This window comes from Perca flavescens, chromosome 22 (genome assembly GCF_004354835.1).
Source record: "Perca flavescens isolate YP-PL-M2 chromosome 22, PFLA_1.0, whole genome shotgun sequence".
Lineage (NCBI taxonomy): Eukaryota > Metazoa > Chordata > Actinopteri > Perciformes > Percidae > Perca > Perca flavescens.
Genome location: NC_041352.1, coordinates 5,410,896 through 5,431,136, shown reverse-complemented (window position 1 = coordinate 5,431,136; position 20,241 = coordinate 5,410,896). Strand labels below are relative to the sequence as shown.

General features: G+C 40.6%; 1 protein-coding gene across 5 annotated transcripts in view; it reads left to right on the top strand.

Annotated features, from left to right (window-relative positions):
• The window catches only part of hecw1a (HECT, C2 and WW domain containing E3 ubiquitin protein ligase 1a), a 96,918-nt gene that overhangs the window by 46,066 nt on the left and 30,611 nt on the right, over positions 1–20,241 (top strand). For 4 of the 5 annotated variants that reach the window (XM_028569102.1, XM_028569101.1, XM_028569100.1 and 1 more), the window contains 5 exons: positions 3,537–3,635; positions 12,255–12,408; positions 13,439–13,542; positions 14,817–14,923; positions 18,028–18,213. In XM_028569102.1, the coding sequence (XP_028424903.1) occupies positions 3,537–3,635; positions 12,255–12,408; positions 13,439–13,542; positions 14,817–14,923; positions 18,028–18,213 (650 nt within the window). The remainder of the gene's footprint in view (positions 1–3,536; positions 3,636–12,254; positions 12,409–13,438; positions 13,543–14,816; positions 14,924–18,027; positions 18,214–20,241) is intronic. The other variant, XM_028569104.1, reaches the window with a different exon arrangement.

Genomic DNA, 20,241 nt, shown 5'->3' with positions numbered 1-20,241 from the left:
GGACTGACGGAACCGGGACGGAGTCGGGACGCAGACGTTCCACAGTCTGTGGAAATACACAAACTGACTTTAATGGAAACCTAATGACTCCGTCGACGTTTCGGAGACGTTCCGCAGACGTTCCGCAGACGTTCCGCATCCAGTGGAAATTGCCGGTTACAGCTTAGATATTAAAATAGAAGGTCTAATAGTATTAAAGGCACTGCTATAATCGACAACTAGCATCCTGACATACTTCTCCCTGCCCTCTAGATGTTGGAGCACAGTATGTAAAGCCAGGGATACAGCATCATCCACAGCTCTATTTGATCTGTATGCAAATTGTAATGCTTCAGTTAAGGCAGGTATGCTGTTGTTGATATATGTCTTCAGAAGCTGTTCAGAACACTTCATAATCACAGAACGCTACAGGTCTAAAATCATTCATACAGGTGGCAGTCGTTTTTTTAGGCACAGGAATTAGGATTGATTTTTTTAAAACAATTTGGAACCACACAAAGAGAGAGTGACAAGTTAAAAATGTCAGTGAAAACAGAGGCAAGTTGACTATAACATGTCCTTAAAACTCGTGGAGTAATGCCATCAGGCCCAGCAGCCTTCCTTATTTTCACATATTTAAAAACTTTACGTGTGTCAATGACTGAGACCTGATGTTCTTGCCTGCTGAACGGATTCCCAGTTGGAAATGATGTGTCTGTGTGTGTGTTCCTAATTGGAAGTGCTCTGATGTGCACTTGCTCAGCACGCAGTTTATGAAGTTCTGGGTCTTTGACTAGAGCAAATGCTGGTCTACTGTTTTGTAGGGATGCTCCCGCTTAGTTGATTAGTCGACTAATCGGTCGTTTTGGTCTTAGTCAACTTAGATTTCTTTAGTTGATAAGTCATGTTTTATGCTTTTTTCATGCTGAATGACTTATTTCCAAGAAACGTACGAGCACATCTCTGGTAAACCCAAGAATTAAGGGTTGACATTTTACCTAATAGATATCACCGTGAAACCTACTTTGATTACTTTCATTAAGGCAATTTGTTGTTGTATTACATGTTTTCTGAAATGTGTTTAAATATGCAAAGGAGGCATTATCTTATTCAATATATGCATCCTTTTGCATGACTCTTTGCGGAGAAACTCAGATTTACAGATCTGTCGATTAATTCAACTAATCGATTAGTCGATACAATTGAATGAGTGTTAGTCGACTAAGAATTTCTTCAATGGAACACAGCCCTACTGTTTTGATCTGGTTGACTAGATCTGGTCTGTCTTTACTGCCCTTCTTTTTCATGTTGGCAGAGTAGGAAATAATTTGTCCCCTGAGGTAGGCTTTTTAAAGCATCCCAACAACCAAGCTGGAGGTTTCGGGTGACATGTTTGTACGTAAGAAGAAAGCTATCTGTTCCTCCATAAAATTCCCAAAATCGTTATCCGAAAGTAGGGTTGAATTAAAGCGCCAAAGTCGTATTGTTTGGGGGAGGCCAGGGAGGGCCATAGAGAGTACAACGGGGGCATGGTCTGAGATAACTATACTATATTAAGAAGTAATCGATTCTTGAGAATGTACGATGAACATGTGAAAATAATGAATATTCTCTTCCATTTGGGTGAAGACAGCACCAAACGTCTTATATAGCATAATTGGGTGAGAATGACTAAATAAGGGAGGCTGATTTACTCATTGTACCAGGATTTAGAGAATACCTAACTAGCACAGGGTCTAACCAGCAATAAAAGTAGGGTGTTTTACTTTGAACGTTTAGAGTTCTTTGATATAATTCAGTGTGGAGGGCATCTATTGGCCCAGTAGTCCTGCTCCAATCACTGAGTGGGCCCTCAATTTCACTTCCATAGAGCAGTTCAATTACACTATCAAATATTTTTGTCCAGATTCTATTTGGAATGTTAATGTTGAACAGCTTGGTTTTTAATGCATACATTACCCTGCATGCCTTTTCTTTGAGTGAATGTATTACTTTATTGAAATTGCATGATGCAGATAAGGTCAGACCAAGGTAAGTATCATTTTGTGTGTGTGTTTAATTTGAAATTCAACGTAGCTGATTGAGATTGAGACCAATTGATTACTCTTTTAGCTACTTCTTCATCCAAATTAAAGCTTGCATTTCAGTTTAGCATCAGCTTTTATACAAGCACAAATTACCACAACTTTTATACAATATTGGTATTATTCAACTTTGTACAGACATCTATATTAATGTGACCATTTTCCACTATTCCCAGAACTTCACCTTCTTCTTACGCATGTAAGCCAGCAATCCAGTTTATCTTTGGCCATTTAGCTTTTCAGCATTTTTAAGTCCTCGTCTCTCCTGGCCCTGGTGAAAGCTGCCATGGCGCTAGCTTAAACGTCCACGTTTTACAGTTCACGCTTTTCCGAAGCTAGTGAAAACAACAAACACTGTAAACCCGGCTGCACTTCACTTAAATCTATGGGATAACAAGTCCCCAAACTGCGCGTCACACACGACTGTTAGCTAACGGTTCAAGTATCATTTTTCAGCTGCAAAATATCATTTTGCAAAATGATACTAGTGCCAATACTTTAAAAGTACTTTAGTCTACAAACATCAGTCACCGCAACGCTAAACTTGGTCTACGTGTCATCTCAGACTCCCTCCTTATTCTCTCCAGTACCCAACAAAGTGATCCCTGATTGGCTAAGAGTTTAACTATACAGAAAATATATTGGCTTGGATTAGGCTACTCTACTGGAAATACATTGCAATTCATGACAAAACAAAGGATTATGGGAATAGTATTTTTCATTGAATTTACCCAGATATGAAATAAAACACAATTTATTCACTTATTTAGCTGTATTTTTGTAGCTCACTACATCAATCATGATCATGATACATCATGATCAATGGTTTATTTAATCTGGTTGTAATTGATCAAACAACATATCATTTGTAGAAAATAACACTATGTGTCTGCTTGGTAATACACAAAAAATGTGTCAGCTAACAACTCATTTGTATTGAGAGTGAATTTTGTTTTTAAACAATGGCCTAAATGACTTTTTGTTAAATGAGGTGGTGTCGCTAGTAGTGATGAACCCACAGAGAATTATTACTATGTCTGCAGTGTCCCTCAGCTGTTGTGTTAGCCTCTTTTGGCTCATTGTTTTGGTTGTACAGCCCTTTGTTTCAGTCTCACCACTCCTATCAACCTTGTTTCCAGCAGCAGCAGCAGGCAGCTGTGTTCGGTTAAAAAAAACGATATGCTCAGCACCAACAGCCGACAGGCGCATTTAGAGACTAGCTAATGACAATAGTGGAGCATTTAGCAGCTAAAGAGACATTCTCAGGAGTTATTAGATACCTAATTTAATTTAATTCCATAAACTCCTAGGGAAAATTAGGCATAAATGATATGGTTACGGATGACAAATATATATACAATATAGCTCACTCAGCATCCCAGTTAAGTTTCCTTTGCCTGATCTGCCAGGTGGATTAGTGTGTCCCCAGCAGTATGGTAATGTATCCCGTACTGTGTCTCTGATGTCCTGTAGGCTCAGGATTTTCCCCTCCTGTTGGCCATCTTCCAGTCCTGCGACCCAGCCATGACCTTAACCATTTTCCTGCTGCCACTGACCAAGCTTTACCTCCAAGTAAGAACCAACACCTACCAGTCTTACTCTGGAGTCACATCAACAATGTGGTTTGCTGTTATTGTGGCTGTATGTTACAATCAAGTGCATGCTACCAAGTCTGATTTCCAAACATACAGTATAACATCTCTGTGATTGCAGTCATCATCTCATCCTCCCGATGCACACTTTTTTAGGTTTAGATGTACAGCTTTATATTGCTCTGTCCTGCTTGGTTAATGGTTGGATCTGTACTCAGTATTGGATGGCTCACTGGTCTTTGCTGATTCAGAGCAGGAAGGTCTGCTGCTGGAAGGCCCAAACTCCACTCAGCTGTTACATCATCATTCAACTAAGATTCCCTAACTAGTGTGCTGTTTTCCTTACACACTACATTTTACAATGCAAGTTTTGTGATTAAAAAAGGTGCAGAGTTTTCTGTTTCTCTAGAATTATACAGCAGTAGTTTTTACTCAAAAAAATATTAACACCTGTATCCGTCTGTTTAATTCATGCACATATGTAAAAGCAACAGTTTGTAGTTGTTAGTGGAATTTAGATGCTGGAATTACCTTGCCAAATAGCAGCCGGACACAGTGTGTCACAATTGTACCTGTACAAGGACCAAAAGCTGTTGTTAGACTGCACAGAAGTGCTGAGTGAATGGATAATAATAATTAATAGCGCCAGCACGTAACTCATTGTCATGTTCTGCTCTGATCCTGGTCCTAGGTTACAGTATGTTTTTCTTTTGTTTCATTTTTCATTCATGACTTGTACATTTTCTTATTTCAGAATAGGAGAAGGATTTATTGGCAAGTAAGTAGCACTTACGAGGAATTTCCCTTGGTTGTTGGTGCATACATAAACACATTAAACATTAATATGAAATAAATAACACATACGGTACATATAACTATTTACCATTAAAAAAAAGAGGCTGTATGGATTAGTGCAGGATGTGCAAATGTCGAGCAATGTGCAAAAGTTCAGGATATATAGAATGTGCTGAGGACAGAATGTAGGATTGAGAGTCAATATCAGTGGGGGCCCGGGGTCTTGATAATGAGGCTGACTGCAGAGGAGAAGAAACTGTTTTTATGGCGTGAGGTTTTGGTCATGATGGACCGCAGCCTCCTGCCAGAGGGGAGAGGGTCAAAGCGATTGTGACCGGGGTGAGACGGATCGGCCACAATCTTTCCCGTTCGCCTCAGCGTCCTGGAGGAGTACAGGTCCTGGAGAGACGGCCGATTGCAGCCAAGCACCTTCTCAGCAGAGCGCTTGATACGCTGCAGTCTGACCTTGTCCTTAGCACCTACCAGATGGTGATGGAGCAGGTGAGGATGGACTCAATGATGGCCGTGTGTAGAAGTGCACCATCATCCGCAAGAAATGCATCCTCTGCTTTGTTTTTTTTGATAATGAGGTCCTGGGAGATGATGGAGCCCAGGAAGCGAAAGGACTCAACAGTTTTGCCTGTGGAGTCACCCAGTGTGATGGGGGTGGGTGGGGCTGAGTCCTTTCTAAAATCCACAACCATCTTTACTGTCTTCAAAGTGTTTAGCTCCAAGTTCTTCTGACTGCACCAGGTAACCAGGTGGTCAATTTCCAACCTGTAGGCAGACTCGTCTTTTGAAACGAAAAGGTGTTTAGATATTTTGCGAGGCGCGGATGATTTATGGAGTTGGGGGACTTTGGTTTAACAACTTAGCACAAAAAGTAAGGAAATTTGTGTTTGGTAGAGTATTTCTCTGTGGTAACAATGCTTTTTGGCAATAAATCTTATACCTTTGGAAAGCCTGTTTAGTTCCCTTTCAAATGGTGCCCCATTTGTAAGGAACATGCATTTGTGGGATGAGCAGCAGCGCTGAGTATATGGATTGCGCCCATGAAAAATCTGCCATATTTTCTCTTCCAATGCCAAACAGGTTATTTTGCTGTTGCTATTGACACTTGTTTGGAGGCTTGTCATCATTCACTCAGGCTGGTGACCAGCATGAGGAGGAGGTGCCAGGCTGTTGTGGCTGTGTATGGTTCTTCCACATGCTACTGACGCTCCTGTTTCTGAAATGAATAAATTGTTAAATTGCCAATATGTCTTGTTTTTTCAAACTTCAATCATCCAATCCACCAAACGAGTTAACCTGTTTGGCATTGACATAGAAGATTTGTCAAATTTTTAATGGTGCAACCCATATACTCAGCGCTGCTGCTCATCCTACAAATGCATGTTCCTTACAAATGGGGCACCATTTGAAAGGGAACTAAACAGGCTCTCCAACGGTATAAGATTTATTGCCAAAAAGCGTTGTTACCACAGAGAAATAATCTACCAAACCCAAATTTCCTTACTTTTTGTATGAAGCATTAGGTAAATATCAGTAAATATTGAATTCATCATACATTAATATGTATCTACATTAATCCTACATATCCTCATCCACATCTATTAATACTCATTTGTATGTTATTTATAAACAGTTATACATGTTTTACTTCTTGATAAATAAGCTCATCTTAAATGTGTGTAATGACTGTATTGTCATGCTTTATGAATTATGGATTCATCATTTCTAAATGAAGTATTATATCAATGGCCTAGATCGGTAGACTGGGTAAACCCAGCCCGATCTGCCGGCGATTTGATTTCGTCCTGCAGCTCAGGCTGGAAACCTGTACGTTTATCTATCCTGCTTCCGTTACAGATCTGCAGGGACCAATCACAAACTGGCTTATCCACCTGGCGCGCTGTTGGCGGGATTAACACAATGATGATAGAGAAGCGACAGCAAGCAGCTTTTTGTTTACATTCAACATGGCAGCCACCAAAGTGCATCAACCTGTTGATGCCACTGTCGCTGATACGTCACCTGGACCGTTGGTCTGATTGGTTGAAGGACTCCCCAATTGCATACAGAGTCGTTTGAACTATGCCCGTTGATCACGCCTCTTGTGCAGTAGAACATACAGAGCAGACTCCCCAGACTAATGTTCAATCTTAAAAGATTGAGCTTGGTCTGGTGATAGCCAGATCGGCACTGCTACTCTCAAATGTTTAAAATATAGGATTTAGTTGAATTTCATAAAACCACTTAAAAACTAGTAATGCTTTCCTAATAATGAATTGCTGTCTTATTAGGTGTTCCTCACTTTAAATGAGGTCACGCAAAATACTTACTTAAATACTAACAGCTAGTAACTACCTGGATTGATCATGAATTGGGTTTATAAGTGTTTCTAAAACATTTTTTAAAACACTCACAAACCGTGCATATCTACGTCACTATACGTATAAATGCATGCATAAATGTACATACTAAATAGTTGTAAACCATTTACTTAAAACTGCGTTGTAATAAACATACTTAATTTAGAAACGGTGAATTCATCATTCATAAAATTATCTTAATCAAGAATAAAACATTTATAATATAAGCATGTGTGTATTAATATAGGAGCAATGCTTTATAAATATATAAGTCTTTCACTCCATGCGCGGGACAAGTAGGCAAAATTACATCTGCTATGCCCCAGTTCGTGCTTTGGCGTGTTATGTTGAACACACATCTCCCATTAGAAGCACTGAATAGCTGTTTGTGTGCTTCAGGGATGGTGTGAGTGCCCAGGCGAGTTAAGTTGTGTTTAGGCATCACCACTATGTATTTGTTATGTGCTCAGAAGATGACTGTGAAATTTTAATATATAGTTATGTTGTCTAACTTAAGCGTTTCTCCACCTGGAATGTTAATAGGCTTGGGAATCCCATCAAGAGGAGGAAGGTTGGGTGCCCAGATAGCTCAGTTGGTGGAGCGGGCGCACATATATAGAGGTTTACTCCTCGACGCAGCGGGCCCGGGTTTGACTCCAACCTGAGGCCCTTTGCTGCATGTCATTCCCCCTCTCTCTCCCCCTTTCATGTCTTCTGCTGTCCTGTCAAAATAAAGGCCAAAAATGCCCAAAAAATAATCTTTAAAAGAAAATAAGAGGAGGAAGGTTATATCCAGGCCTAAAAGAAACAAACATGATGTGGAATTTTTGCAGGAAACTCATACGGTATGTTGGCTGTGATATCTGAAAAATTGTGTGGAGGATGGGTGGGATATGTCTTTCATAGTGTGGGATTTAGCAGGAGTAGGGGGGTTGCTACATTAAATAGCAAACTTTTGCAATTTTATATTAATGAAATTAATTTGGGATAATTTGGGATGAGTTATTGTGCTGGCTGAAATACAATAATATAAAAGAGCTAATTCTGTGTAAAATGTATGCTCCTAATGTAAATTATCAGTTTTTTTTTTATAGATTTGGAAAGGAAATTACAACCTTTAAGGAACCAAAATATTGTTCTAGGGGGTAATTTTAACTTGATAGTGGACTGAGTTCTGGACTACAGTGGGGTTGCAGAACGCAGGGCCCCTCTCTCTCACACTACAGAGGATTTGTAAGACTCTGGGCTTGGTGGATATTTATAGAATTTTGAACCCATCTGGAAAAGACTATACATTTTTTTTCATCAGTGCGCAAGACATATCCTGCGATAGATTTTTTTTCAATGGCCAAATCACTGGCTCCTTGGGCTATAGAATGTGTGATATTAATTATTAAATGTGAATTATAGCAATCTCCATACGTGGGTGTGCCTAGACCTGCTGCCTCAAAGTGAGAGAAGGTGCTCTTTATAGGTGGTGCCTTAATTCCTACCTTTAACAGGAGCCAAAAAATATAGAATGGCTTAGGTCTGAGCTAAAAGATTACTTGGCGATCAATTGGCCTTTGGTGTCGTCTTCAGGGATGGCATGGGATACCTTCGAGGCTGTGTTCAGGGGACACATTATTTCATTTTATAAGAGGAATAGTGCTAAAGCAGAATGGCCTGAGAAACCTGACTTAATTAAAATATTAATATAATAATATTCTATCTCAGAAGGTTGAATTAAATTTGTTCAGGGGAAGACAAAATTATTTTGAATTCGGAGACAAAGCAGGAAAATAACTACACTACATACACAAAACAGAGGGAATTTGCCCTCACTATTTCTGCAGTTAGATCCAATTTTGGAGATGTTTTTACAGAAACTTTAGATAGTAACAACATTTTTGAAGAATTTTACACTGATCTCTATAGGTCATTATCTACCTCTACTGATGAAGAAAAGGGTTCCTTCATAGATCCACTAGGGCTTACCAAACTGACCGAAGAGCAAAGAGAACTCCTTGATGCAGATTTAACTATGAAGGAAATTAAAGGGTCCTGCCTGCAGGGACCCGATTGCATCACAACAGAATTCTTTAAGAGTTTTGCAACGGAACTGGCTCCGCTTCTGTTAGAGGAATATAGAGAGGCACTGGAGAAAGGCACACTACCACCAACATTTAGGCAGGCTTTGTCAACTTGGTTCCTAAGAATAGTAAAGTCCCAGGAGACTGTAAGAAATACCGCCCAATTTCTATAATGCAGTCATATGTTAAGATTACAAAAAAAGGCAAATAGACTAAATAGGGTTATTACTTTAATTCATCCTGATCAGGTGGGGATTATTCGCGGGTGTAGCTCATCAGATAATATTAGGCGTCTCATTAATATTGTCTGTAGCTGATAGACAATCCCCAATAGCTGCTATTTCCCTTGATGCCGAAAACACGTTTGATATGGATGAATGGGGCAATATATTCAAAATTAAACTAGTAGAGCTGTCTCTCTCAAAATGACGGATTGAAGAGAGGTCACAATTAGTTGAGCTTGACGCTTATTTTCTGCATTACAGCCTACGAATATTTCATTTCGCAAACTCTTGCAAGTCTATAGCATGGAAGAACTCGACAGCCATGCAAATCATATCTCTGAAGCGGAAACAAGAATTTCGGCGCCGGAGGATGCTGTAGATCCAGTTGAGGGCAAACAGAGTGCGCTGGAAAGATATGTGCTTGACATGAACAGTCGTATTGATGATCTGGAAAACCGTGGGAGGAGGAAGAACATAGGCATCGTCAGATTTTCAGAAGACGCGGGGGAAAGTAATCCGGCACAGTTTTTTTAAACTTGGCTGCCAAAAATGCTTAATATTGAAACAAAGATGGGCCGAATGAAGCTGGAGAGGGCACATGGCTCAGCGGCTCCCAAACCACCACTTCGGTGAGACCACGACCTATTCTGGTTAAATTCCACAACTTTCTGGACAAGCAACGTGTATTAAACGTCTCGAGGGGGATGGGGAAAAAGCCCAGGCGCTGAAACACGGGCCGGCAACAGTGATGATCTTTCAGGACTTCTCAGCAGCTGTTCCCAGCAAGCGCAAAAGCCAGTTCTATCTGCCAAAGAAGGACTGTAAAACACATACTGTGTTGCTATGCATGTGAGAAATATATCTGCAAAGTCCATTCACACACAGTTGCATACCACCCTACATGTGCTAATTAGTTGATTCATTCACACTTTCTGCACATTTCTGCTACTTCCTTATGACACACAAGTACTATCTTGCATATGTGCAGTACCTTGATAAATAATATTAATAATACATCTTTACTTTAATAAAGAAAACCATTATGACAGCTGTATTGTAGTAAAAACGAGTGATGTCTCCACTGAATAAATGCAGTTTTTCTGCACTGTGAAGAAGGAAAACTAAGATATTCACACAGTCTGTGATAAATGAATCAACCAAATAGATTTGGCATTCAAAATTCAATTAAGCTGTTGTTTTTTAGGGGTTTGATAAAGGCGGGTCATTTTTGACCAGGAAGACAAGGGGTGTATACAGAATGTGAAGACAACACAAGGGTCCTCTCGTATTTGCCACAAGAACTGGGTGTTTATACCCACAGACGGAAGTTGGCAGAAAGGTAAAGAGTGTAATGAGTTTATCGACCCACTTGCGATAGAGCTGCTTGGTGAATGAACTTCATCTGCTGACTCTTCACCACCACTATGATTCCGTCCTGCTGCAGAGCTATTAGCTATCATTGAGTAGACAGGCGAGGTCATCTGGCTGAGTTAAGTGCTCCTTACTGCCCCATATGTAATGTAACTGTTGCTGGGATAACTCATGTGTGAGCCCGAACACTGGTCATAGCTGGTCACTATGTGTAGCAGACTTGACATGCGTACCTGGTGACTGCAGAACTGTTGTGTTGGCACTCTGAAGTAACGTCAATTCAAGAGTGGGCTTGTGAGATGGCTAGGGTGGCGGCGTTTGAAAAAAAATGTCATACAACAACATGGCATCATGACTTTGCGTAAACATACACCACTTTCCTAAAGCCAAATGGCGTGTTATCTGTATGCATTTTGAGCTATCCACGCGTATGTCTATGCTGTATACAACGGATGTAAACATACGACGCCACGTGGTGTGTTATCGTGAGAACGTGCCGTACTATCGCAAGAACGTGCCACGAGAATGTCACACGCGTGTAAAAAATAAATAAAAATAAGGTTGGGTTTAAGAAAAGAACATTGGGAAAGGCTTTAGTAACACAAAAAAACACGACGGTGACCAACGTCACACGCTTAGGAAAACAATAAACGGTTGGGTTTAGGAAAGAAATGTTGGGTTGACAAACGCCAAACGCGAGACGCGATCCCGGCTCTCCTGGGTGAAAGTCCTGTGTTTTACCCATCCGCAGACTTACGTCCTTTCATACTACTCGCTACGGCGGAAATTCACACGTATTGTAGGTCAATGGCAGCCGAACGGCGTTGATAAACGCGCTAAAAAGCGATTATGCGTCTTGATAACACGCCAAAATGACATATACGAATTGGCGTGTCATACATACGCCATTTCATGAGATCAGTCTGCATACAAACGTTTTCTCCAGATAGGATGTCTACATGGGTGTGACAAAGTGGGCGATGCACTCACCCACTTGTCACTTGTGCTTATGTAAATTTGTCCATGTTTATTCTACACGCCACTCTCGAGTAAATAACTTTTAGGACAATGGAGTAATTAGGTTTGGTTAGGTCGCCTCTTTATAAGCTGTTACTATATTGGTTGACACACCAGAAGACCACAAGATCGAATGATTTTCTCTACAAAATGGAGAGATACACTTATTTTCTCAATCATTTGCCCGTAGGTTTGGATCCTATCACTAACCAGCTTGTCAGAAAATACCTGGAAGCCCTTGCAATTCAAGGCATGCATCAGCCTATGCATAAAGGCATTAATTACCCACTCAGGCTTCGTTTTATGATGTTACAGCATTAAAGTAGCAGGAAATGGAAAGACATATAGCCTAGTTTATTAAACTGCTGAGGTCATGTGTAAATGGTAATGAACCACAAAATACTGTCCCTAGATGTATCTCAATAGCTATATGAGAATTTGTAATATTTGTAAGTACATTTTATTAGTATACAAATAATGCAATGTGTCCTATTGTGTACAGTTGAAAGGAAGCTTCACATCTTGTTCATTTTTTCAACTGATCAATAGAAAAAACGGCATTGTGAAATATTATGAATATTGGTTAACAATCAGACAATTATTTGGCTTTAGGGTTAAAGACTTTTACAAAATGGTTTGTTTACATCCAGTTAACAGTAATGTGATTGACAAACACATTCTTAACAGCGGAATAGAAACTTAAGCTAATAACATTTCCTAATTCTCCCCAACCTCTCTGTTGCCACAGACTGGGAAGCTCGTATCGACAGCCATGGCAGAGTTTTCTATGTGGATCATGCGAACCGGACCACAACCTGGCAGAGACCAAGCCACAGCAGCAAGTGTAACCCCGGCATCCCCCGCTCAGGATCCACACAGCAAATGGAACAACTTAACAGGAGGTGAGATTGGAAATACATATAGAGAGCTCCAACTATAAAGATTATAGTAGACACTATAGCCTTTATAAATCATGCGATATGTGTTGGCATACTAACACTAATGTTATTGGACAAAATACATCAATATTTTAACTGATGTTTCTTTTTAAGTACTATATGGGTATTTTTCTTAGTTAACATATTTAAATTGTAAAAACAATGTAGCGTGAATCAATGGCTTACTACATATGTATTGAATGGGGTATTAATTAAAAATGTGTCTTTTAATCAATTTATAAATCAAAATAATTATTTGTACTCGTGGTTGGGGCACCACCTTGTCTAAGAGCAGAAGGCGCTCAGATTAAATGGATTAAATTATGATTACACCTAAGTATAATGTAATTTAATCACAAATATTCCCATCAATAAATATGGTATTTTTATCAGTCTCACGTCTGATTCACCCTACTTTTGTCGTGTTTGTCTCTCCGGCCTGTGGGGGCTATCGTGTCAGATAGCAGCTCACAGAAAGGGCAAATGTTTTCTTGCCCTCCAGCAGCACTCCGTCGTGAGGAGACTTGATGTGGTCTCTTCTGGCTTCTTCTTTTACCCAGCGTAGCTTGAACTTGGGCAGAGAGACGGCGGCCAGTAGGGCATCCTTGGAGTCAAATTGAGTTTTAATTGCTCCCACAATAACCTCAGGCAGCCCAGTGGTCATTTGCGTTAAGCCATTTTTCGCTGCTAAGATTTTGGCCATTAGAACTTCTAGCGTTGGTTGAAGCGTTAAAACCATTAAAACAAGTGTCCTCACCCCATTTATCAACCTCATTATTAGCAATTAGATGAAGTGTATTGGCTGCGCATCTATGGTGGGGAGGCAGTACACATAGCCCATGCTCGGGATCATCATCATTAGTGGTAAACACACTGTGAAGGTCTGGAAAGTCTGTAAAAGGAAGGGTTACCCAGTAATATATTTAACAAGCCGAAGAAATAAACTATTTCCATCTTTATACTACTGTAAAAGGACAACTTGTTGTTTCTGCAGGTACCAGAACATCCAAAGGACCATGGCCACAGAGGAGGATGGTGGGAGTCCCAGGTTAGAGCGGAGCAGCAGTACAGAGACTGATTCTGATACTGCTCAGACAGGTACAGTGTTGAGCCTCCTTACAGCTTAAACTGACATCCCCGCTATTTCAGTAAGTCAGTAAGCGAGCCGGCCTTTATAGCAAATACAATCCCAACAGGGTGATGCAGGACCCCGACATGAGGCGTTGCTCTACATTATCCTTATATACTTACTAAATGGCTTCTTACCAATTAAATCAATAATTTGACACAAAAAAAGTTATTTTAAAAAGATTTCATTGATTTTAAAACAATTTTAATACTTCCGCTAAAGAAAATAGTCCATTGCCTCTCTACCGTCTTCTACACTGCGTCCATAGCAATGTAAACTCTGTAGCCTACTTAGCCTACTTATAATTCACAGAAACTAAAAATTTCCGTTGACCAGAAGTGAGACAAAGTGGGACTTCTTTGGGAGTGTTTATTTTGACGTGTTTGGTGTATCTCCTTGAAAAGCTGCCTAGCTGATTTGGAGTAACATTTGCCCAAGGAAATTGTGTCCCATGGGCTCATTTGTCTATTCAGTCTTTTTTGAGTGGGTGAATATATGATAAGATAAAAGTTATCGTCCTGTAGGAAATTTATCTTAGGCAAGAAGCTGCATGCAAACACATGCATTAATTATCAATCATACAGTTTGTAGTCTCGCTTTGCCAGACCTTCCTCCACAGCGCTGCGGAGGAGGGTCTGGCTAGTCCACACAGCAATCCGTGATGGGAAAAAAACCTGCTGTGGTTTATTGCCGTTTCTTTAAACCAATCACAATCGTCATGGGCGGCGCCAACCGCCGGACAGAGCCGCGCTACCGCTGCAAATTAAAACTTGTTTTGGTGGAACGTGTACATTCAAAGGTTGTTTTAGTCTCAGATTGGACAGATAGTCTAGCTAGCTGTCTGGATTTACCCTGCAGAGATCTGAGGAGCAGTTAACCATAGTCCTCAGAAATCCACCGGAGTTTAAGGAGTGACATCCGGCAGAACATGGCAATGGTCCGTTATGCTTAGCAATGGTCTTTAATTTCAACCAAGCCCACTAAGGAACAGACTAAAGAGATCATTTTTAAAGTGTTTTGGATTGTGTTTATGCATATTTGTGGGACTACTGACCGATTAAATACCTGGTATTGGTAATGGTTCTATTTTATTTTAATGTCATTTACAATTGTATAACTTTTGATGCAGTACTTTTAAAGGTTACATGCTATGTATTAGTACATATAATAGATTAGTCAAAACCTACTTCAGTGCTTAAAAATACTATACAAAGAAAGTAATTTGCCCGTTGTCTGTCTACAGGCCCCGCATCCCCTGTCAATCACCAGAAGATCAGCCATCTCCTCCAGTCACCTGCTGTAAAGTTCATCACACACCCAGAATTCTTCACTGTGTTGCACAGTAACTATGTGAGTGCTACACACACAGAGAACATGGCCTATATATAGTATATTGTGCTGACTGCGAGCTATATAGTTTTGCTACAGGTCAGATATACAGTATTAATTAAATATTCATAATTAAATTACATTTAAAGTAGATATACATATCTCTCTGACCATTACTTCTTTTTAATGTGTTAAAATAGTCTATTAGGGTTTAGGGTTGGACCAGTATACAGACCCTTCCCAAAAAATTAGAATATCATGGAAAAGTTTATTTATTTCCATAATTCCATTCAAAACGTTAAACTTCCATAGATTATAGATTCAGGGCCCACAACTTAAACGATTTCAAGTATTTAGTTGTTTATTTGTACATAATTTGGGCTTCCAGCTCATAAAACCCACGAAAACAGGATTTCAAAAAATTAGGATACTGTGAAGAAATCACCATTTACTTCTCAGTTTTTGCAGAAAAAAAAGAAATTAGGATCACATCAAATCAATCAAAATATGGTACTTTCAAAACGATACGTCAATCTTCAATACTTGGTAGGGAATCCCTTTGCCTTAATCAGTGCCTCGATGCGCTGTGGCATTGAGGCAATCAGCCGGTGGCATTGGCTGGGAGTTATGGAAGCCCAGATTTCCTTGATGCTTGCTGTCAGCTCTTCTTTGTTTTTGGGTCTGGTGCCCCTCATTTTCCTCTTGATAATACCTCCATAGATTATCAATGGGGTTTAAGTCCGGCGAATTGGCTGGCCAGTCAAGCACTGTGATAGCATGGGCATCAAACCAGGTTTTGGTGCTTCTGGCGGTATGGGCAGGGGCCAGGTCCTGCTGGAAGATGAAATCTGCATTTCCATACAGATCCTCAGCAGAAGGAATCATGAAGTCCTCTAAAACTTTATGGTAGACTGATGCGGTGACCTTGGATTTAAGAAAGCAGAGTTTACTAACACCTGCACTGGACATCGCACCCCAAATCATGACTAACTGTGGATATTTCACACTGGACCTCAAGCAGCTTGGGTTCTGTTCCTCACCCGTCTTCCTCCAAACCCTTGGACTTTGATTCCCGAATGAAAGGCACACTTTACTTTCATCGGAAAAGAGGACCTTGGACCACTGGCCAACAGTCCAGTCCTTCTTATGGTGATTTTTTCACAGTATTCTAATTTTTTGAAATCCTGTTTTCGTGGGTTTTATGAGCTGGAAGCCCAAATTATGTACAAATAAACAACTAAATACTTGAAATCGTTTAAGTTGTGGGCCCTGAATCTATAATCTATGGAAGTTTAACGTTTTGAATGGAATTATGGAAATAAATAAACTTTTCCATGATATTCTAACTTTTTGGAAAGGGTCTGTATATGCTGCCCATGTAGAATCTGATTATTTATTTATTTAAGTTGCAATAAACTCAATTTAGGTTGACTGCTTCAACCTGAGTTAGAAAAATGTATAAATAATGATGATAAATTCTTCAACAAACAGTTTAGACCATTGGATTGCAATAATCATACTGAAGGTCGATGACAGTGCAGATGTCCAACTTTCAGGAAAGAACCCTCTTTACATTTTTTAGTTAAATAACTGCAAACTGCACAAACACTATACTGGCCTCATCTTATTCCCATCTGAAAAGCCGTCGTTGGAAACTGTTTGGAAAAGGACACTTTGAAAAAATACTTGGCAGGAGATTGGATGAACTGTCTTTCTGTCAAACTCTTGCTGAAGGTGTGCTAACATCACACCAAAATTCCATTCTCAAATTTGAATTTGGCACTACGACTACTACTTTGATCTGTATCCACTATACAGCACTTAAAGCCAACTCACTTTAACAGCTAGTTTACCTGTTACTCTCTCATTATTTCCTTTTTCCAAAACAGCCAAGAGTTGAGTTACACAGCACTGTTGTTACCATGTTACCGTGAAAATCATGATGTTGCAGTCCATAATACATTTACGAGTGGTGATCCGCAGCCGAAGATCATCCATTTTGTTTGCTAAAGACCGTACATTTTTACATCAATGCTAATGTCAGCTCCGACATTTGCCGCACACTGCGGTACCGCTCCCTCACTTGGGCAAGCGAGGTAACGTTAGAGGCGGCAAAGAGAGGAGAATGCTTCGTTGAAAACAAAAATACATATAGGCTGGAAATGAACCGGTAGATCGAAAGCTTTGCCTTGTGGCTCATCCCTCTCAACGGTGCGGTAGAGGAATGCAATACTGCCCCCGCTGATTCGATTCTCCGGCTCCATTGTCACCTCTCTCGCGAACAAGACCTCAAGATACTTGAACGCCTTAATTTGGGTAAAGACTCATTCCCTACCCGGAGTAGGCACTCCATCGGTATCCTGCTTTGAACCGTGGCCTCAAATTTAGAGGTGCTGATCCTCATCCCAGCCGTGAACCGATCCAGTGAGTGCTGAAGGTCACAGGCCGATGATGCCATCAGGACCACTTCATCTTCAAAAAGGAGCGATGAGATCCCCAGCTCACCGTACCGCAACCCCTCCCCACTCATCTGCTTTCCAGCACTTTGCAGTAGACTTTATCAGGGAGGCTTAGAAGTGTGATACCCCTGTAATTGGCACACGCTTTCTCTTTTTAAACAGGGGAACCACCACTCCTTAGGCACAGTCCCAGACATGTTGAAGAGGCGTGTCAAGACAGCCCCTCCACACCCAAAGCTTTCAGCATTTCTGCATATCAGCAATCCAGGCTTATACATTTTAATACTTAATTATATAAAATCACTGAAACATGTTAGAATATAGAAAAATACAATAATACTGTGTATCTCCTGAAGAAGTGCTACACAAGTAGAAAGATGCCAGGAAACAGCAACTTTATAAAAAAGGATAATAATAGTGTGACTGGGCTGTGTTTGGACCCTAATTAATATGTTTTACGCAAAGACTTGGATAAAACATACATTCAATGCAACATTGAGGAAAGCATCTGTTTTACACACACACGCACACAAACACACACACTCACACACATAACATATACAAATACATGGCCAAAATAAAATCCAAAAAACATGTATTACTGTCAGCAACACAGCAATTTAACTTTTGAATGTCAAAGTAAACTTGGAGATGTTCTCTCTCCAGGCAGCCTACCGGATGTTCACCAGCAGCAGTTGTGTGAAACACATGATCCTGAAGGTGCGTCGCGATGCCAGGAACTTTGAGCGCTACCAACATAACCGGGACCTGGTGGTTTTCCTCAACAAGTTTGCAGACACTCAGCTGGATCTGCCAAGAGGCTGGGAGATCAAGACTGACCCACAGGGCAAGGTAGGTGACATATGTAGAAGCACCCTTCAATGGATGGGGATGGTTCTTAGTCAGTACCGTGTCATACTTGGTAATGCTAACAAAGCTAAATGAGCTCGGGGCACAACACTGGACGGATACACATGTTCAGCTGTTTGATCATGTTGTTCTGTGCAGCATGAACCCCAGAGAAGGTCACAGTTCATCCTGTGGCTGAAGTTACATTCTGTATGTTAAACACAGCCCCAAATATAAAACCCACAAATGCACATATACTGTGCAAATGCAATGTAGTAGATATGATCTGTGATATTTGAGATACAAAATGTACATTATTTTGTCCTCTTGTTGGTGTTAAAAAGCAATTTTTTTTTTTTTTTTAGCTATCATTTCAACAATTACAAAATACATACACAAGGTATTGGGCATCGTGTAAGAACATTTTCGTATTCTTTTTTGTGGCAACAAGCGTAACGCAAGTTACACTTACAAGGAATTTACTTTGGTGATTGGTCCATACATAAACAAACATATTAAACATACACAATAAATACAGAAACAAATAGCTATTTAACATAGGAAAAAGGAGGCTGAATGGATTGAGTGCAGAATGTGCAAAAGCATATACATATAGTACAATATAGCGTCTCTTGTTGTCATACGGTAAAGTTGATGCAGGCAACGGTGCCGTACCGTAGCTAGGGTAATAGAGGCTCACTAAATCTATTACGCAGCAGTAGGCTACATCCGTGGAGGCGGAGAGAGCGTTTTCTATCTGCGGCCAAAAAAACGCAAGATGCTCTCTGCTTCTTGAAAGCATACTCCCAGAAGAAAAAGAAAGAAGGGCAGGGTGAGAATGCATTGTAAACTAAAAGAAATATGTAGCCTAAGTTGTCACGAGTTCAATGCAATGCTGATATTACGGCAGAGTGTTTAGGCTGTTTTTTTTTGTTTTGTTTTTATTCAGTTTTACATAGGCCTATTGCTCTGTCCTTTTGCAGTGCACAGTTGTACATTTTTGTGGGTCGTTTTCTTTAATTTAGTTGAAGCTTACAAATCTCAACAGCCACAGAAGGGTTTTTTTTACAGAATGGTTTAAGAATCATTTTACTTTAGTAGATTTCGTTAGTTTTTATAATGGAGTTCTGTTAAATATAGTTATAAGGGTTGCCTAGATTTTCAGAAGACAAGTCACAGACGTTCCACCCGGCATTTCATAATTACACACGCAGGTCACTTGATCACGCAGCAGAATTGATCATTGCAAACTGTGTTGATGATGGACATAAACTGTGTTCTTTTGCCTTAATAATGAAACAAATAATATAAAAAATGTACGGATTTGGGAACGCATATTTGAATGATATCGATACATTACTTGGGCTAAAAACAGCTATTTCCCGGGATTCCCGACGGGATGAGAGGGATCAGCCACATCTTCTGCCCGCCTCAGCGTACTGGAGGCGTACAGGTCATGGAGAGACAGCAGATTGAAGAAGATTGTCACCTTCTCAGCAGAGCGAATGATGCGCTACAGTCTGCCCTTGTCCTTAGCAGTGGCAGCAGTGTGCCAGATGGTGATGGAGCAGGTGAGGACGGAATCACTGATAGCCCTGTAGAAGTGAACCAGGTTGAACTTCTTCAGTTGCCGCAGGAAGTACATCCTCTGCTGGGCTTTTTTGACTAGGGAGATGATGGAGCCCAGGAAGCAAAAGGACTCCACAGTGTGAAGTCACCCAGGTTTATGGGTGCGGGTGGAGCTCCGTCCTTCCTAAAGTCCACAACCATCGCCACTGTCTTCGGGAGCGTTAAGCTCCAAGTTGTTCTTACTCAGGTCACTAGATGGTCACCCTCCCACCTGTAGGCGGACTCATCCCCACCAAAGATGAGTCCAATGAGAGTGGTGTCGTCCGCGAGGGGAAAAGGACACAGCCTTGAGGGGAGCCGGTGCTGATGGTCAGAGAGTCAGAGACGTTTTCCCCCAGCTTCTCGTGCTGCTTCAGGTCAGACAGGAAGTCTGTGATTCACCTGCAGGTGGAGTCAAGCACG